Here is an 18352-nt window from a genome sequence, read left to right as displayed (position 1 = left end):
TTCCATGATGTTTCTGTGTCTCCAGTCTCACTTTTTGAAGGATACCAGCTTTTCTCAAATTGGCAGATAAAGTTCTTCACCTTTCTTACAAAGCCTCTGTTTTACTGTTGTTTAATGTGTTGGCTTTTTGCCATCACTTCAAGGATATGGGAGGACCCCAGTCAGCCCTGGCCTTGTGGCTCTCTGGCTGGTGTTGTTGAACACTGAAAAGGAAGGATTGGCTCTGGGAAACGTGGAGCTCAGCAGTCCCTTTGGTGTGCCATTGCTAATGAGGTTTGGCACTGTATAGACCCCAAATGCAGACACCCCTGTACTCCTGATCCTTCCCTTCCACGTGCTGGAGCAGCAAACAGTTACAGGAAAATGCAGAGGCTCTGAACTGAGGGTATTTCTTCAGACCTGTGTCTGGGAAACTCTCATGCAAGTACCAGCAGCTTCCTTGAGGGAAAATGAAGAAAGGGCAGTTCTCTCCAGGGACAGGAGGCAGCTGAGCAAGGAGCAGAGTGTGATGGTCCATCAGCAGCTGCAAGGGACTCACATATGGCTTGCTGAGCTCTGTCAGACCTTTGGCAACTCCCAGGTGTGGCACAAAAGGTCTGGCCTCTTGTTTCTCTCTTTTTCCCCCTCTTAGATTTCTTATTAGAGACCAAGTTTTGTGGACTCTAGAGCCTGTCACATCAATTGAAAATCTCTAGATAATCACTTTTTGTATTTTTTAGGACTTGTCTTTCATCTTCCCTACTTTACTACTTCTGAGAAATACAGGTAGAAATAAGAGTAACAGATGGCTGAGGAAAGGATTAAAGCTCCATCAGGGAAAGCAGAAAGACTGAGGGAAAGAGGATAGACCATGGCTATCTAATCCTCCTGTGATCATCTTTTCCCTCCTGACTTTCTAGAAGTGGAGGTACCATGTTTTATGGCATTTTGTTCTATGAGCTGGAGAGATGTTGACACTGAGTAACAAGAGGCTTGTTTCTCTGATAAAGAAAATACTTTTAGCAAAAACATGTGAAGGCATGTTGCAATGCTGACAGCATGTGTGTGGGTTACTGCTGAGCTCTGGGAACCTGCAGATGGGACAGGCACATCCATAAAAAGTGCAAGGAAGGGTGGACACTAAAGTAAATGTCCTTGGTTTCTGTGAAAGTGAGCTTGAAGTTCTTTGGAGCATGAAATGTGGGTAAGTGTGATGTGGTTAAGAGTGTCAGCCTGGATTTCCAGGAGGCCTTCTGGGGAGTCCTCACTCTACTGAGCAAGGAGAAACTGGGCAGCAGCATTGCTCAGCTTTAAAAAGGCCAAAGGAGGATCTTGCTGTTTCCTTCAATTATTGAAGGACTAGAGAAAGGGGGACTGCAGACTCTTCACACAGTTCTGTGGCAGGTAACAGACACAAGTTGAAATGTGGGGAAATCTAGTTTGACAGAATGGAAAACATTTCTGCCATGAGCTGGCCAGGCACTGGAGGCAAGAGGGCTCCTTTTTTGGGTTCACTGACAGACTCACCTGGTCTAGCTGGGATCTCTGCTTTGGGAAGGGTTTGGACTAGTGACAATCAGGAGTCCTGCTACCTGAAATTATTCTACAATTCTAGACCTCTAAGGAGGGTAAGAAGCTGTGAGTTTGTCCTTCTGTGGACAGCATTTGGTAAAAATTATAGGAAATAGAACAGGGATAAGTAATACTGTGTTAAAACAGTAATTATATAGTTACTGCTTTTAAAATTGGTGGATTAAACCTTTTTGCCATCCAGAAGAATGCATAATAAAGAATCTATAGTATATGAAGCCTATTCCAGTATGGTGGAACAGAAATCCATTATTTTTCCTTTGGGAAGGACTCAGTGTTTTAAAAACTGCTCTGGGGTTTATTGTAGAAAGTACAGAAGTGGTAGAAAGCAATTGCTCTCCCTTGAAATGAGTTTATCAGACAGATTGGATGTTTTCAAGGCCATTGTTATTACATATCCCACACCTGATCTTGTTTTATAACAAGAGACACCCGGTGCCAAGCCTCAGCTCACTCATCTGGTATTTATGGCCAGTGAAAAACTCCCCAAGAGCCCAGGACTGGGGCTGTGCCCCAGGGACAGGGCACAGGTAGGATGCCTGTTGTTAGCAATGGCAATACTGTTTTCTTTCCATTGGTGGCTACAGAAATGCTTACACAGCAGGAATGTGCTCGTGTTTGGGTTATCAGGCTCTTGTCCTGTCCCACTGGGAAGTGTCTTTGCCCCCTCAGATCAGGTGTTTGTGCACACAGGTTCCTCTGTGAGGAGGGAAGAACTTGTGCTCACACTGGGCTCCTCGTTTCAGAGGGAACCTTTGGTGGGGACCTGTTCACAGGGTAGGGGAGGGGGGAGCAGATGTGAAAACAGCCTGTGATAAAGGCACTCAGAAAGAGGAGATAGACCTAAATGGACTTAGTGCAAATATTTACATTGTTGTATCTTACACTTAACTTGGAGTTCAGCCTCCACACTACCTATGTTTATATTGCTGGATTTGAGTCACTTCTGACAGCAGGCAGCCAAAGTCTGCTTCCACACATGCACTGATAAGTTGTAGTTACTCACATTCTGCTCTTGGAGCCTGCTGTCATTGGGAATAATCTGAAAATACAACCTCTGTGCTTGGCAGAGCTCTGAGAGGCAAAGTTAAGAGTTAGAAATAAAGGGCAAATTTATGTGTACATATATTAGACACAAAAAATTTCTCTCAAACTTACATTGCATTTGCGCCTTGAACATTGAATGTAGTTATGACCATCCCACTTCCTAAAGGATATATAAATTTAGAGAGAAAAACAAAAGAATGTGGGAAAGAATGACAAATAGAAGAATAGTTTTTCATGCATTGCAAAAAGATCCTGGTTTATCAAATAAAATGATCAAGCTGCAGTTTTAGAAACAGAATGAGGTACCTCCTGAATGAATGGGGGGCTAAACTGCAGGTTGCATTGATGCAGAGTTCTGTGGAGATGGAAATTACAAATGAGTTAAGAGCTGATGGATCCACTATCAGCTGTTAAATCCAATAGTCACAGTGTGCCTTAACATTCTAGAGCTCAGGAAAACTCTGAACTACTGCCAAATGTGAGATTTGTGTGATGCTGACTTGGGCTTGCATTCTGCCTAACAGCCTGTGCTGATTGCTGAGTACAGGAATCCTGAGGTTAATTTGTTTCATCACATCCACCAGGAAGGTTCTTAACAAACATCTGTTTACAGCACATGTGCAGGAAGCACAGGGTGAGCAGTGCTCACAGAAATGAACCTTGGAGCCAGCCCTGGGGGAACAGGTGGGAAGTTTCAGCAGAGCATTTCTTGGATTGTGCTTTTACCTCTTTCCTCAATGTGAGTGTCCTCTGTGGGCACAGACTCCTCCTGCAGCCAGGGTCACCTGGGGCAGTGCAGGACGTGGCTGTGGGGCCACTGCAGAGCTGAAGTTTCCAAAAGCAAAAGCTGTAAGACATTGCCAGGAGCAAACTGCTGCCTTTGGGGAGGCAGAGGCTCCTCAGCTCCTCACTCATGTTCATGTCACTGACTGCTGCTCTAAGTTACCTTACAAAGAGGTTGATGCTGTATGAGAATTGCTACTTTAAGTCATCAAAGCATGAAAAGATCTCTCTTATGAAATAATTCAGTGAAAATACTAGATTGCAAGTTTAGTGTCTTTAGTTAGTATATTTATGTGGCTTCATGTAAATCATCTCTGTGAGGATGCAAAGCAGCTTACACTTGGCAAGTGCAAATGCTATAGAGCCATTTCAAACCAGCCTTATCAGCCTTAAACCCAGAGCTTTAAGGGAGTTTCCTTTATCAAAATTGTAAGACTTAAGCACATGAAGTGTACTGTTTCTGATGCACTAAATCATGTAGGCCTACTTTTTCCCTACTACTAGTCTGGGGACTCAGCATGCTTTCTTGCTGAAGAGCATTTTACCAGTTTCTGCCTATGACATCCTTTGGCAGTGTTGGCTGGCAGCTGTCAGTCTAGCTGTTCTAAATAATTGTGTCACCAGCAAACTATCTGCTCCATTATCCTTTCTTTCAAAGCATTTATATCTGCTATGGAACATATTTTATCAACATCTTCACATGGAAAGATCTGTTGGTAGGTTCATTCTGTTCTGAAAACGGACCTTTTTTGCTGTTCTTAATCTGAAAACTTTTCTTGCATATGATTATTGCATATCAGCTCCTTTAAGAAAACGAGAGATCATTGTAGGATTTTGAAAATGTCTGTGTTACATAAATGCATGACTTTTAGCTGGTTATTGATGCCTCATGGAGCTCCAGGGGGGTTGTGAAGCATTACTTGACAGAAATAAAATCAACCCTTGAGCAGACACACCAGATCTGTAGTACAACACCTCCCAGTCTGACACAGCAGTCACATTTAATGGTATGTAGTTCTTTGGATCACTCCTGAAGTCTTTATTTTTCCCTTTTTTATTCTTCTGACATTCAACATAGTTTAAGCAAGTAACAAATTCTCACACATAATTGCAGTTTCAGAATTTCATAGGATCTGTTTTCTTTAAAGTAGGGAGGAAGTTTCTATCTCTTTATACTATAAGAATATGTACTTTTTTCTTTTCAGCAAGGGGAATCCACTGACTGGATTGTCAGTGGCATACATTGTTCTCTTCTTTAAAAAAAATCTCTGATTATCTTCAATGTATTTCTTCCCATACTTGTAATGAGGGAATAAGTGCCATCACTTTTATCTTCTAGATCAAATAACATTTTGGATTTTAAAAGAGATTAGCAGTTCAAGTCATATGAAATGCTAGTTATGTATATAAAGTTATCAACTCCTTAATCTCATTCAGAACTTTGAACTTCTAAGTATAATACAGAATTGCATTTAAAGTGGAACAATTGTCATTGAATTAGAGTATCAGAAATAGCAAGGATTTGATATTAAATTCCACTGTATTTTACAGTGACCCCTATGTTAGTAAAAAAAACAATTAATAAATCCTTCCAGATTTACTGAGAACCTTTAATGATGCCCCCTATAGATGTTGACAGTATTAACACTACTGATTGTTTTAAACACAGACTCATGGAATTGTTTAGGTTGGAAAAGCCCACTGACACTGCTGAGTTCAGCCCTTCAGCACTTTCCATGGCTGTACTGTGTATAAGGCCTTCACATTGCAAAGAGATTTCACAGAATACATTCAGACATATTTTTAGTTTTGCTGTAGGAGGATAGACTTAGGTGAACCATTAGAATTCTTTTTAACAGTTATTTATGATTCTCTGTTTGATAAGGTTTTAATTGCACAAGACTGTACTTTACTTTTCCACTGGGATTCTTGCTGATTCATTCAGTAAGAGCTCACTGGCAAAAGCTGCTCTAAGGATGAACTGGCTGTGTGTCTTATAGGAAGCCTCTGTCTTTTGAATATTGCTGCACTGGCAGCAGAAGTTGGGCAGTGTAGAGTCCATGCAGCAGGAAGAATTGGGGAATAAATCAGTCAAAGGATCTTCTATTCCTACATGTGTAGAAATTCAACCAAATATTTAGACTGATGTCTTTCTCAAGTCTTGACCTCTGGTTTCAGCAAAGAGTTTCAGTTTTTAGGGACAGAAATCAGTAGAAAGTCAGGAGCCCTGGTGGGATTTAGGAGTCTCAACATGTATTTGGATATGCTTGAACTGCCCCACCACTGCTTCTATTTAAATTAATGATTAATGTCTATTGATTCCGATGAGGTAAGAGCTACTTCAGTGTTCTTACGTGGTCACGAGCAAGCCACAGAAAATGAACTTTTCTACTTGCCTGAGTAATTTTTGGGTAGATTCAGGCAGCTCTCTTCTGGAAATAGTCAGTGGAAGTGCTACAGCAGAGTACCCTGACCCAGGATGAGCACTGAGAAATTGTGTGCTCCTGATGGTTTGACTTCAGTCTTCATCATCTGTCACATGGAATTTGTCAGTACCACTTCTCAGGTGATTGAAAACTGCACTTAAGGACATTATAGAAGTGGATTATTTCTTATGATCTAAATTAAAAGTGGGACAAAAGGTATAGGAGTTGCACATACAATGATATCAAGGGAGATAAATACTGCCCATCCAGCAGTTCTGTAATCACCATCCATCCTCACAAATGTTTTATTAAACTTGCCCTCTCTTGGCAATTTCAGTTAGGTTCTGGTGCTGTGGTGTCTCCACTATTGAGTTCAAGCTGATGCAAAAGAGCACGTTGTGTTTTTCATGTGCTTTCCTGGCCAAATTTCCTTGTGTCTTCATCTCAATGCCTCTATAAATCTTTCTCCTGTTTTTCCAGCTCATGTGTTTGAGAGAATCAGTCTAATCAGTTACCATGAATTTAAGGTACCACAATTAATCCTCCTTTGGCAGGAGATTGTGGGCTTATTTCATATCCATTCACATCAGTCTTGAGCTGCAGTTTTCCTACTGCTTTTCTTGCAGCTTACTCAGTGTGGGCAGGTGATCTGAGAAGGGATGAAATTGTCTGTGTAGCTTTGGTGAATAAAGGTCCCTGTGATGAAAACTGACCATATAGTATAGATAATATGTAATATCCTCCATAGTATATAATTAATTACCATCAGCAGTTTACATTTCAGGAGTAAGTGACTGTAAATGGGCTCCTAGAGCAGCTGATGTTTCTCTCATCTGACCTTTCCTGTAGAAATCCCAGAGCTGCCATGGGCAGGAGGCAGTGGAGTGGGACACTCGGTCTGATGGTGTTCCCTGATTGCCAGCAGTGGTCAGTGCCAGTAGCTCCTGTTAGCAGCAGGAAAGGCAGTCATGGGACCACCCACATCCCAGGGGTAAACCTCTTTAACTCCTGGTAGTGAAGACTGGTTGTTGCTCAGACTCGAGGGCATCCTGTAAAGCTCTTGGAGATCTTTCTTGTTGCTTTGCTTTTACAGGGCTTACTAATCAAAATGGTTATTCTTCTCACTCTAAATACATGTTTTCAAGCCACTGAGTCCACTGTGTGTTATATCTCCCAGAAATATTATATCTGGTTTTGTACACAGTTTAGGGTTTTTTAAGGTGTATTCATCCAGTTTTGTATAGGCCCCTTTAGTCTTTCTCTTCTCTCATTGAAATTAAGTTTTGTGCTCTGTGTGGGTTTTTTCTTTTCACTCTTAAAGGCCGTATTGGGTGCTGTAATTATTGACAAATTATGTTGATGCCTGTTCTATTTGAAAGTTCAACTGCAATTTGGTCATTAAGGAAATATACTTATATGTCAGTGACATATAAGACTTTTTAAAACACAATGTGTGTGTGAAAAGGTTTTAACTGTGAACTTAGTCCTGAAGTGAAATAGGCTTCTCAATTCTTAATGGATTAACACAATTTCAATTCTCTGCACTAAATACAGAGTGAGAGCTTCATGGCAGAGGTAAAACTCAGCTTAGAAAAGGACATGAAGCTATTTGGGTAAGATAAAGATTTCAGGGATGCATGCCACTCCTCAGTTGTACTTGATAGACAACCTGTTACATATGAAGGATTCACCTGGAAATGGGAAAATTTTGCTTTTCACTAATCATAAAAACTATGGGTTTGAATAACGTTGACCACTGCAATGTTGAAATGTTGTGGTGTCACCATGAAATCTGAGCAAAACCTTCGTAGCATACTTACAGTGTTAAATGAGTTTGCCAGAAAAACAAATGAGGTCAGCCAAAAGTCAGGCCAGAGCCATTGCCTACTGCCAGCCAAGCAGAAACACTCCTTGTGCTGTCCCTGACTTCTGTAAACTGGGTCCTGAAAGGTGTGGGAGAGAATGGGACAGGATACTGGGGAAGTGCCGTTCTCCACTCGGGCGCTTGCTGACGCTCCCTTGGCTGTGTGAGCTCCTGCCCACCCTGGCAGCCCTGGGAGATGGCAGGAGTTTGTCTCATGGTGTGCACACCCTGCCTCGGGGTCCCAGAGAACTGCACCACTGTTGGTTGGAAGGTGTTGGAGGATCTCCCCAGCCTCAGCTGAGGATCAGTGACACCCTCCAAGTGCCCAGGGAGGGATGGTGCTCTCTGGATTCTGCTCATGCAAGGTAACCATGGCTGTGACAGTAGAGAAACTGAGGCTATGGCAGGTTATTAGAAGAAGCCATAAATAGATAAGAATATCATTAGGATCAGGGCTATAAACCAGTAAAATAGCAAAGGTCAGTAGGTTCCTCTTTGACTAAGGGCTATGCTGCCAGTGGGAAGGGCAGCAGATACCAGCATGCCATGAGAGAAAGGAGCATTTCTGCAGCAGAAGGGTTGTTCAATAGTACCTATCCACTGCTCTGAGACATACTGGGAAACTGCTTCATTTAGCCAAAACAAAACTTTCAGCATTGAGGGCAAGATTAAAATATATCTGCATGTACAGATGATTTCCAAGCTGAGAAAATATATTTTCAACTGTCACATGGTGGTATTCTCTTGGGTTCCTGGTTTTATGTTGATATATTGCATTAGTAATTGTTTGTTAATGATATGGAAATGACTATGCACAAATTTAAATTGCCATTGTCAGAACTGAGGTTGGCAGTATTACCCAGTATGAAGTAGATAACAAATATTATTTCAGGAAGAAGCAAAGGCAATTCAAGAAATCAGTATTTCATTTGCTTTGTGAAACTGTACCAGTACTGACATAGAGAGACTTGGTGTGATCCAACCGTGCTTGCATATTTTTAAATGCATATATTTCTGATGCTCTTTTTTAAAGAAATAAAATACCAGAATGAAAACATTTGCATAATATTTAGGATGTTTAAATTATCTTTATTTGTCCTTTGTAGAATGACTAATACTGTTAGCTGTTAAGCTGCTTCTATTATGGTCTGAATTTTTGAAGCCATGCAGTGGCTCATTAATCCAGTTGAACTTTTTTGCAAAACCTGAGAGACTTACTCTTTGTAACGTTAATGATGTTGGGGTGGATTTTGTAGCTCTGCAGTTTGGTTAATTTTTCTGAATTTCCTCCATTAACAAAAGAAGATTATGAAGTGGTGAAGAGAAGATCATGGAGCAGCAGCACCAAAAAAAAAAAAATCTTTGTTGCCCTGGGTTGTACGGTTAGATATTTACATAGTGTCTAGCTGCAGAGGCAATAATATGTCAGAATACTTTATTTGTACACTGATTGAATTTTGATCAAGACACAAGAATTTTCATTTATAGCTATTGTTTTGTTCTATTTTCAATTTTGGTAATTTGTTTGATTTACAATGAAAAATTAATCCTATCAACTCCAGTGTTCAGGTAACAAGGAAGAGTAGAAGATCTTCATTAAAGAATAACAGCGATACAGTTGCTGCTTCTGGTGCTGATCTGGCTCATGTCTTGGCTGAGCTCTTTGGAGCCTTTGGTGTGGAAAACATGCCTCAGTCAATAAACCATGCTGGTCCTGGGCTGAGCAGTGTGAAAACTCCCAGTGGGTGCATAGAGAACATGGATATCTGTCATCCAGGGCACTCGGCATGGAAAGTGCAGATCCACCAGGAGTGGCTGTGAAAATGAAAGATGGTGCTCGTTTGATTTTGCAGACAAAATTGAAAGCCTTGGGCAGCTGCAGACATGACACTAGTCCTCCATGGTTATCACTGCTTTACCACTTCTGCTTGGCTGCAAAGAGTGGAAGGATGGAGAATGATACGAATTCCTTGTTTGAAAGCACATTACAGCACAGATGAGTCCTCTTTCCCTACTTCTTCAAGAGACAGCCTTTCTCAAAACATTCCTGTTATTGTTGCACTCTGCGTACTCTTACATATATCACTGAGCTGTTTGTTTAGCAGCAGAAAAACATTGATATTTTGATGTAGCAAAACCATGTTGTGTTCATTTCTTCTGTTCTTTCATTACATTACAGGTACAGTAAGAATTGAAATGTTCAGGAACATGCAAAATGCAGAAATCATAAGGAAAATGACAGAAGAATTTGATGAGGTAGAGTATACAAATAGTTGTTTGAAGCATTATGAAATATATTACCATATACTTCTGGTTTAAATTTAAAATGCAGTGGGCCAGTGGATAAATAATGTCTCAGTGTGGGAAACTTTTGCCGACAAGCAAAGCAGCAACTTGAGCTGTTGGATGCAGAGAAGCAGGGTAGAGAGAGGTTCATCAGAGCAGGCAGGAAGAGGAACAGGAGAACCCTCATCCCACTGAGAGTGGTGGTGGCATTCTGGGTGCTGAACTTCAACTCTTGGGAATGCCTCTTACAACAAAGAGCTCCAGATTCCTGACACATCAGATTCATGAGACAGGATTACAGCATGCTGCTCTGTTTTCTCTGTGCAAATTAATGTTTTGTGCATTTTAAATGGCAATTTAAACCAAATAGGAACTTGACATGAAAATTACCATTTTGGAACAGTGATACAGAAAGAAATACTCTTTCAAAAGATCTGAGCATTTTGTTTGAAACAAGTAAATTACAATTCAGACTGGGTATCTTCTGTCAAAATAAAAGTGTTCCTAATGGTGAATGCTTTTTAGCTTTGAGATTTTTGAACTGTGTTTTCTTTGATTTTTGGTGTATAAAATGCTGAATATTCTGAGCATTCATTTTGTTTAGTGAGGAAAACTAAAGGTGGAGCAGGTACTTCTGTAGGACAACAGTGCCTCTGACCAGTTCTATATGAAATGCCAAGGCTGTGATTCAGAAAGTTAAGCATCAACTTAATATTAACCTTAAGTGGATGGAGAATGACACAAACAGTCAAGCCTTTTTTCAGGTTTTGCCTTTAAATACTTTGAAATATTCCTGTCTCATCCTTTGCTCCCACTTCCTAACTAAGGATGCAAGGAAGAGAATTGAGTCTTGATACTTATTTTGGACTATACAGAGCCAATACTGCAAGTAGAAAACAATTACAATGGTGTCTTTGCAAAAGTGGTTTCATGCCAATAAGCCTCCCTGTTTATTGAAGAATAATGTGTTGTTTTTATTTGTTATTTTCCCTTGGCTTGAAGGAACAAGATGATGTTTATTTTAAAACCACAGACCACAATGGGTACACCAACTTTAAAATAAATTAAACGGGGACACCTTTAATACTTGATCTTTTTCTTTTGTTGTTCTGTAGGACAGCGGTGATTACCCCCTGACCATGCCTGGGCCTCAGTGGAAGAAGTTCCGCTCCAACTTCTGCGAGTTCATCGGGGTGCTGATCCGGCAGTGCCAGTACAGCATCATCTACGACGAGTACATGATGGACACGGTGATCTCGCTGCTCACCGGCCTCTCCGACTCGCAGGTCCGCGCCTTCCGGCACACCAGCACGCTGGCTGGTGAGTGAGCTGTGCTTGCTGCTGCTTCTCCACTGCCAGGAGTGATGGTCATTTGTAACCCTGACCAGCCCTAAAACTCTGGGAAGCTTCATCGAATCCATGTACCACACGTGGTACAACTATAACTAAAGTATTCCTTTTTTATTTGGAAAGTGCTGAGGCACATAGGGATTCCTGTCATCCCCAGGGCCTCCAGTAAAATAGGAGTAAAATAGTAAAAACTGAATCCTGACAATCAGGAATGGCATCCTTATGTCTTGTATTTTGTTATCAATTGTTCACTTGCTGTACAGAATGTTGGAGTAATTCTATATTTTAGAGTATAAATTTATTCTAAAGAACTATCAGGACAGTTGTATTATCAAAGAGTTTCCATTCATCAGAAAAGATAATCTGTGCTTTAACTCTGGAGAAGCATAAGGTTTGGGATTACGGGGCCATGGTTGTAGGGCTCCCTGTATTCTGCCTGCAGCCACACCACCTTCTAGTGCAGCTGCCTCACCTAAGAAAAGCCTTGGGTGTATCATTAGATAGAAATGGGCTTTCCTTGTGTGTTTCATCACACCTATATGAGATGTCTCCTCTAAGAGGAATGAATTGCTCTCCACAAGGAACTATTTTTCTCAATTACAAAGCACTACCGGAGTGGCTGGCTTGGGTACAGGTGTCTACAGCTGGTCATGTCAGGTAATAAGAAATCCATCTTATTGCAAGGTTCATAGATCATGCCAGATATTTGAAACTCTTACAGCAGACATTTGTCATAATCTGAATGTTTCTATGGCCAGTATTTATTGCTATTTAGTCTTTTCACAATCAGCCTCATATATATTTTTTCAGTTTCAAGTACACCAATACCCAGTTTTAAACAAATACAATCAGAATTTATTTAAAATTTCATCTCCCATTATGAATCAAAGAAAGAGGCAGATTTCTAATGATACTGAAAAAACATCTCCAGATTTGAGTGGATTTTGATTTTAAAACTGAAACCCAAACCCTTCAACTCACAGTGACTGAACTCCTTTGGAAGCACATTCCCTTGTGTTCTTCACCACACTTAGCAATAGGATGGTAAAACTGTGAATTATGCAGACTTAAGCTTCCAGGTTTGGAGTTTCCTCTTCAAATTCAGTATTCCAAGGTGAGCACTCTTTGAGCCTAGATAACCTGCTGGAAATCCATGCCTGTTGTTTAAACTATTCCCTTCCATCTGATGCTGTCTGCAGTTCTGGGCAGTTTTGATTTGCTGTTTGCTCAGACTGTGGTTGGGTCATAGGGAAGAGTTTATGGAGTGAGGTCTGCACTCTGGTCCCTGGGATTGATTGGTCCATCCCTGCATGGGATGGATGTTTGGAAAGTGTGAGGGGCTTGATTAAAAGACAGGAAACAGGAGCACTTACAGCAGTTATTTCCTAAGTCCTGTGCTCTGTAGAATAAAGAGTTTCCACTATTTGGAATGGATTCTGTAGCTAGAAGCTTGCAGCAAGAATAAACTGATGGTAAAGCTGAGGTTCATCACTACTGACTGCAGTTATTTCAGCCACTTCTTGCATTAATGACACATCTATCTAACATTGCATCACAGATGGGAGCTGCCAAGGATCTCAGCATTTACCACTGACAGTACATGCCATTTATTTATTTATTTGCTTGTTGTAACCAGCTTGAGGCTTTGCTTTGATTCTACAAATTTCCTTCAAGCTGTTTTCAGCACATTTAATTGTGTTGCAGTCCCAAGGAACAGAGGTCAACATGATGCCATGGAGCTCAGTCTTGATAAAGTTTTTGAAAAGCTACTTGTAGACTGGCATTTCTTCTTGAAGAAGTGTTTATAGGTCCTTGTTTTCAGTTTTCCTCTATGCTAGTCAGTTGGAATGAGAGATGATTCACTGTAGGAAGAACTACCTGTAGGTTACCAGTTTTGAGCTATAGCAGTGTAAATCAATCCAAGTAGCCTCACTTCTCCATTTGTGTGGTTGCTTTTCTACCTTGAAGCAGTGCTGCATATTTAGAGGAGCATGCAGAGAGGATGTGATAGTTTGTCGCATTATTTTGCTGGTTTTTCAATATTGTAAAATCAGTTGTACTATGTAACCACACAGAACTTGGGGGAAGACCCTTATTAATGTTTTTTGTAAAAATAAATTCTAGTACTGGAAAGCAGACACAAACAATATGATATCCAGCATGTGTGAAAATAAAAATTGCATTTTTCTATGGCTGTACAGCTAACTTGAAAGCAGTGTCAGACCTGCATTCAGAGAAGCTGTGCTGTGGTCCCTTGTGAACTGAGCCAACCTCAGCAGCCATTGGTTAAGGTCACCCTTAGTATGGGGCAATCTCTGCTGGCCCTCTCCTGTGCAGAAATGGCTGTAACTTCCCAGCAGCTGCCTTCATGGTGCTCTGATGCTGCAGGCTCAGGTGTTGGCTCCCTGGTGCACTCAGAGCTTGTCTGGAGAAGACAGCAAGGAGCACTGCCTGCAGCTCAGTGTGGGGTACAGACTCTGCTTTCTGACCATGGCCCAATCACCTGGATATTGCCTGGGTAGAAGTGCCTATCCAGATGGCTGGGCCAGGGTTGAGGAGGCTTTTTGCTGTGAGTATGGATCTGCTGAGGAAATATTTTCTGAGTTCTGACTACAGGTAAAGAGTCATAATCTGTCTTGTGCCTTTGCAGCTATGAAGCTTATGACTGCTCTTGTGAATGTTGCCTTAAACCTGAGCATTCATCAGGACAATACACAGAGGCAGTATGAAGCTGAGAGAAACAAAATGATTGGCAAAAGAGCTAATGAAAGATTGGAGCTGCTGCTTCAGAAAAGAAAAGAGGCAAGTGAAAAGACAATTTTTTTTTCCTGGTTCATGTGCGTTCCCTCCAACAGAAAGCCCAGGGTGGTTTGTGACTCGAGTACCACAGTGAGAAAGAGCTTAGTTCTGCAGTGGTGTTTGTGTGATCTCAAGCAGACTACTAAAATCCTGTACTGCCACATTCAGTTGAGTTTGTGGTGCTGTTCTGCACGCAAAGGAGAATTCTCTTCTCAAGCTTCTATGAATGACCAGGCAAGAAGAGTCTCAAACTGTAAGCAGTCACTGTTCTGGTGATGCAGAAAGATTCTGACAAGAGGATTGGACATTCCCTCCCTGCACTGCCCAGTTTTCCCCTTGATCACTGCAGTTATTCCACAGTGTCTCATTGCTACTTCTTTTTTAGCTGCTTTCAGGAAACACTGTGGAGTTGAGGCTATAGCACCTGTTCTCAGGGAGAAGGAGCTAGGGAGACAATAAAGTCGCCTTTAGTAAGTACCAGCCTGGCATTAGGTGAGAAAAACCATTAGAAGGTTGCTGTAATCTTTCCTAAATAAAGTATTATATCACAGGAAACTTCAGTTTTAGAGGTGTACTTAAATTCAAAGATGACAAGCAGAAAATTAATACACATACATCCAAACAAACATAATGTGTAATGATGCCAAGTAAAACTCATAAGAGAAATTGAAAAATCAAAGTTTTTATTAGATATAAATTTATGATTTTTAATATATTAGTTTTGAATTTTCTCTACCACTGTTTTACTCTGTGGTAATTAAGACTGTCTCGGTACTTTGCTTGTGTGCACCTTGAATTCCTTTAGGTGTATCTTTGATGAGAATTGCTTGACCTTGTAGTTTTTGTCTAGGGGTAATTACAATTACATATTTTTATTTTACCCCTATGACTTGTAGCACAACTTTATTTGGTTTGCATAATTCTTGAAAAGCATACATTAAAGTACAATGCAAGAACAACCTCTCTTTCCTAAACTGCGAGAGAAACATTTTAAATTAAATATTAAATTGCATGTGAGTTCTAAAGCATTTTGAAACGCAAAATAGCTGGAACAGAGTTTGTATTCCACATTTGTTGATTATTGCTTTGAATTTGCAGAGAACAAAGGCACTAATTGCACTGATTACCCTGGGCTGGTGGCTCTGTGGCTGGGAACTCCTCTGTGCCTGTTCCCCCAGCTGCTCTTTCAGAGCTGCAGGACATCCTCTCCCTGGGGAGCTGCACAGGACTGTGGAGCCTTGGCAGGAGAAGGAGCATTTCTTAGTCCTTACCTTTGGCTCTGTGTGTTCAGGGGCTCTTATCTACCTACTCATGACAGCTGAGCAAAGCATTGCCTGGGAATAGCCAGACGAGTATGTCCATGGGGTTAAGCACACCAGGGGCACCTGGGCAGAAGGGATCTGTTAGGATTAGTTTACTTAATGCTCTGTGGAAGAATTCCTGACACAATACTGTATATTCCCACTGTTTAAATACACTGAATTGACTGTGGCATTCTGTGCTGGTACTTCCTCAGTTGATTCCTTGATGAAGTGCCATCCTAACAACCCCTCCTGAGCACATACACGTGCATGTGTTGGTCTTCATGAGCTGATAGAGGGACAGTTCACCAACTGAGTGTGTCAAGTTCATCTGAAGCAGAGGAGATGGAGCACTTCCTGAAGTGTTTCATTCTCAGGCCATCATCTACAGGCCTGGTGGGAGAGCCATGCATGGAGCTCTGTCTTATCAATGAGATTTTCAGCTCAAGTGGATTATTTATGTAGCAATATGCCACAAAGCAGAGAAAGTTGTCTTTTTAATATCTGCCAGTAGTAATTTAAATTTTGTGCTTGTCATACATGTCTTTTTGAGCTTCTGCACATGCTTGCAGAGTCAACAAGAGAATGTTACCCTCATTTTTTACCTCTGTTTAAGAGAGGGAGTGTTAAATCATTTTTGCATTGGTAAGAGCAGGAATCCCAAGACACAGATGCTCCCTCAAGATACTTGAAGTTAAGCACTCAGATTCAAGTGCATGATTTAAAAAATTTGAAAGTGCAGAAAGTAGTTAGAGTTTCAGAGAAAATTCATTACTGAATCTAAAATACATTTGAGAATTATATCCTTTAAATGTTAGTACACAGAGGTAAAAGCAATCTCACATGGACCTACTGAATCTCTGATTCTGCTTCCACACCAGCTGTGCCTCAGCACCTGGATACCTGTACCAGATGATAATTCACCATGTTTATAGTGAACTGTGAATTCTGTGCAGAAGATGAGGGAGGAAGCCATCTGTGCTGTCCCTTCATTTGCGCTGCTCGGGCTTCTACTGTGCTGCTTCACTTTGCACTCCCAGAGATGTCAAAGTACACCTTTTACAGAATCTCAACTTTCTCATGGCTCAGAAAGTCCATCCTCCCCTACCTGTCTTCTGTGGTGTAGTTTTACACCAAGAAATCATTCCCTGAGTTCTCTGTGAGCTCTAGTAGCTTTTCAGAAAGCCTCCTGAGGCTTCTTGGTTCATTCCCATCCTCATTTTACCGCACAGCCTGTGCTAGGCTGTCTCTACCTCCATGTTGCTGTGGATGTTTCCCTGCCTGTAGCCTGTGGAGCCATCCAGCTGAGGGGTGATTAGGAGCTCACAGTCCCCTCTGGGTTATGAATTCTCAAATAAGCATTTAGTCTGTGCATATTTGGGTTGAGCTGATGCTGCAAATAGTGCTTTTCCCAGAGGCCATGTCTAAATATGCTTGGTTCATGTTTGCAGAGCTGGTGTGGACCCAGCTCTTCCCTTGGTACATAATCCCTTTTACTGTAAAATTAGTTTCTTTGGCAGCCCTTTGACAATTTAGTCAAGAGCCCTCAATGCCTTGGTTTCTCCACATGCAAAATGGAGACAGCACCTCCTTACACTTCACTGAACTGGGAGGCTTCACTCCCAGAGTTCTGAAGCTACTTCAGCTCATACCTGGAAGATGCAGTGGAAATATTTGGCTGAAAAATAGAAGCCCTTAGGGGAAAGTGTTTCAGAGCTCATGCCATGCAGGAGGTCAAACCAGCTGATCACAATTTTGCCTCTGGCTTTGAAACCTTTTATCTGTTAAATATATACATCCATAATTATACAGGTTTAATTATTTTATGCATGTGTGCACTCCACCAGCAAGGCTCTGTTGTGGTTTTCCTACTGTGAGAGTGTGGGCAAATTTACATTCCCACATTGTGGTGCTGTGCTTGGACTGTAATGAACACCTTGATGGAAGAATGATGGCTGCTCCAAAAACTGATTGGATAAAATTGGTGTCATCTTATTAACAAAGCTGCAGGTGTAATTAAGGTGTAATTAAGTTATACTTAGTTAGTACAAGATCTGACAGTATGAGAATACTGTAATTAATTCCAAGTTGTGTTAACATATTATTTGACACAAGGTAAGCTTCCCATAGTACTTGCAAAACATGCTCATATTACTCAGGAAGTGAAAATATTTTTAAGAAAATGCTCTTATTTATAAAACCATGCTCATAGCACCTTTTCATTTGGAATTGAGTTTGGTTTCTTGCAGGCTAAGGCCTGGATGTCAGGTGTGCTCTGGTCATGGAAATCTTCCTGCTTCTGAAACCCAGTTACTGTGGGTGCTGAAGTTCAAGCAACTGACAGTCTTTTACTTAAGTTTGAGAATGTCTTCAACTCCTTTCCTTAAATAGAACATTAATTTTTTCAGAGCTAATCTGTAACCAGCTTTGTTTCTGCAGCTGTCATTCATTCAGCTCTGTGTTTCCCTGTGAACACAGCCCTGCTGAAATTGCTGCACACATTGTCTCTACTTGTCTCATTTTCAGTAGCAAAAGTTTATGATCACTTCAAAGAACTAATTTGAGAGACTAAATTGATGTTTGTAGTGAATGTTAATTTTCTTCCATTAAGATATTGCATATATAATGTAAATATTTGTATGTATATGCACACAATATAGGCATGTGCTGGAAAAGCAGAAGTGGTGAATTTACTCAAGTGCTCTTCCAAGGTCTTCTAAGGTTTCCTGGTAGGGAGCTGTAGAATACCAAATTATAATAAACAATGATCTTTTATTTATTTTGTGTTTTGTTTTTCACAGCTACAAGAAAACCAAGATGAAATCGAAAATATGATGAACTCTATTTTTAAGGGTATATTTGTTCATAGATACCGGTAAGAAAATGCATGTTCCAGTAAGCTCTGCTAATAAAGTGTGGTCATAAGG

At 40.9% G+C, this 18352-nt stretch overlaps 1 protein-coding gene across 3 annotated transcripts in view; it reads left to right on the top strand.

The window, feature by feature from the left end:
* STAG1 (STAG1 cohesin complex component) overlaps positions 1-18352 on the top strand; it is a 154470-nt gene that overhangs the window by 80272 nt on the left and 55846 nt on the right. For all 3 annotated transcript variants that reach the window (XM_071437372.1, XM_071437370.1, XM_071437371.1), the window contains exons 6-9: positions 9869-9945; positions 11091-11295; positions 13976-14127; positions 18227-18300. In XM_071437372.1, the coding sequence (XP_071293473.1) occupies positions 9869-9945; positions 11091-11295; positions 13976-14127; positions 18227-18300 (508 nt within the window). The remainder of the gene's footprint in view (positions 1-9868; positions 9946-11090; positions 11296-13975; positions 14128-18226; positions 18301-18352) is intronic.

The sequence above is a fragment of the Agelaius tricolor genome, unplaced genomic scaffold (genome assembly GCF_023055355.1).
Source record: "Agelaius tricolor isolate 1412-34295 unplaced genomic scaffold, bAgeTri1.0.p SCAF_12, whole genome shotgun sequence".
NCBI lineage: Eukaryota > Metazoa > Chordata > Aves > Passeriformes > Icteridae > Agelaius > Agelaius tricolor.
Note: the sequence above shows the minus strand (reverse complement) of the source record. Positions and strands in the feature narration are given on the sequence as shown.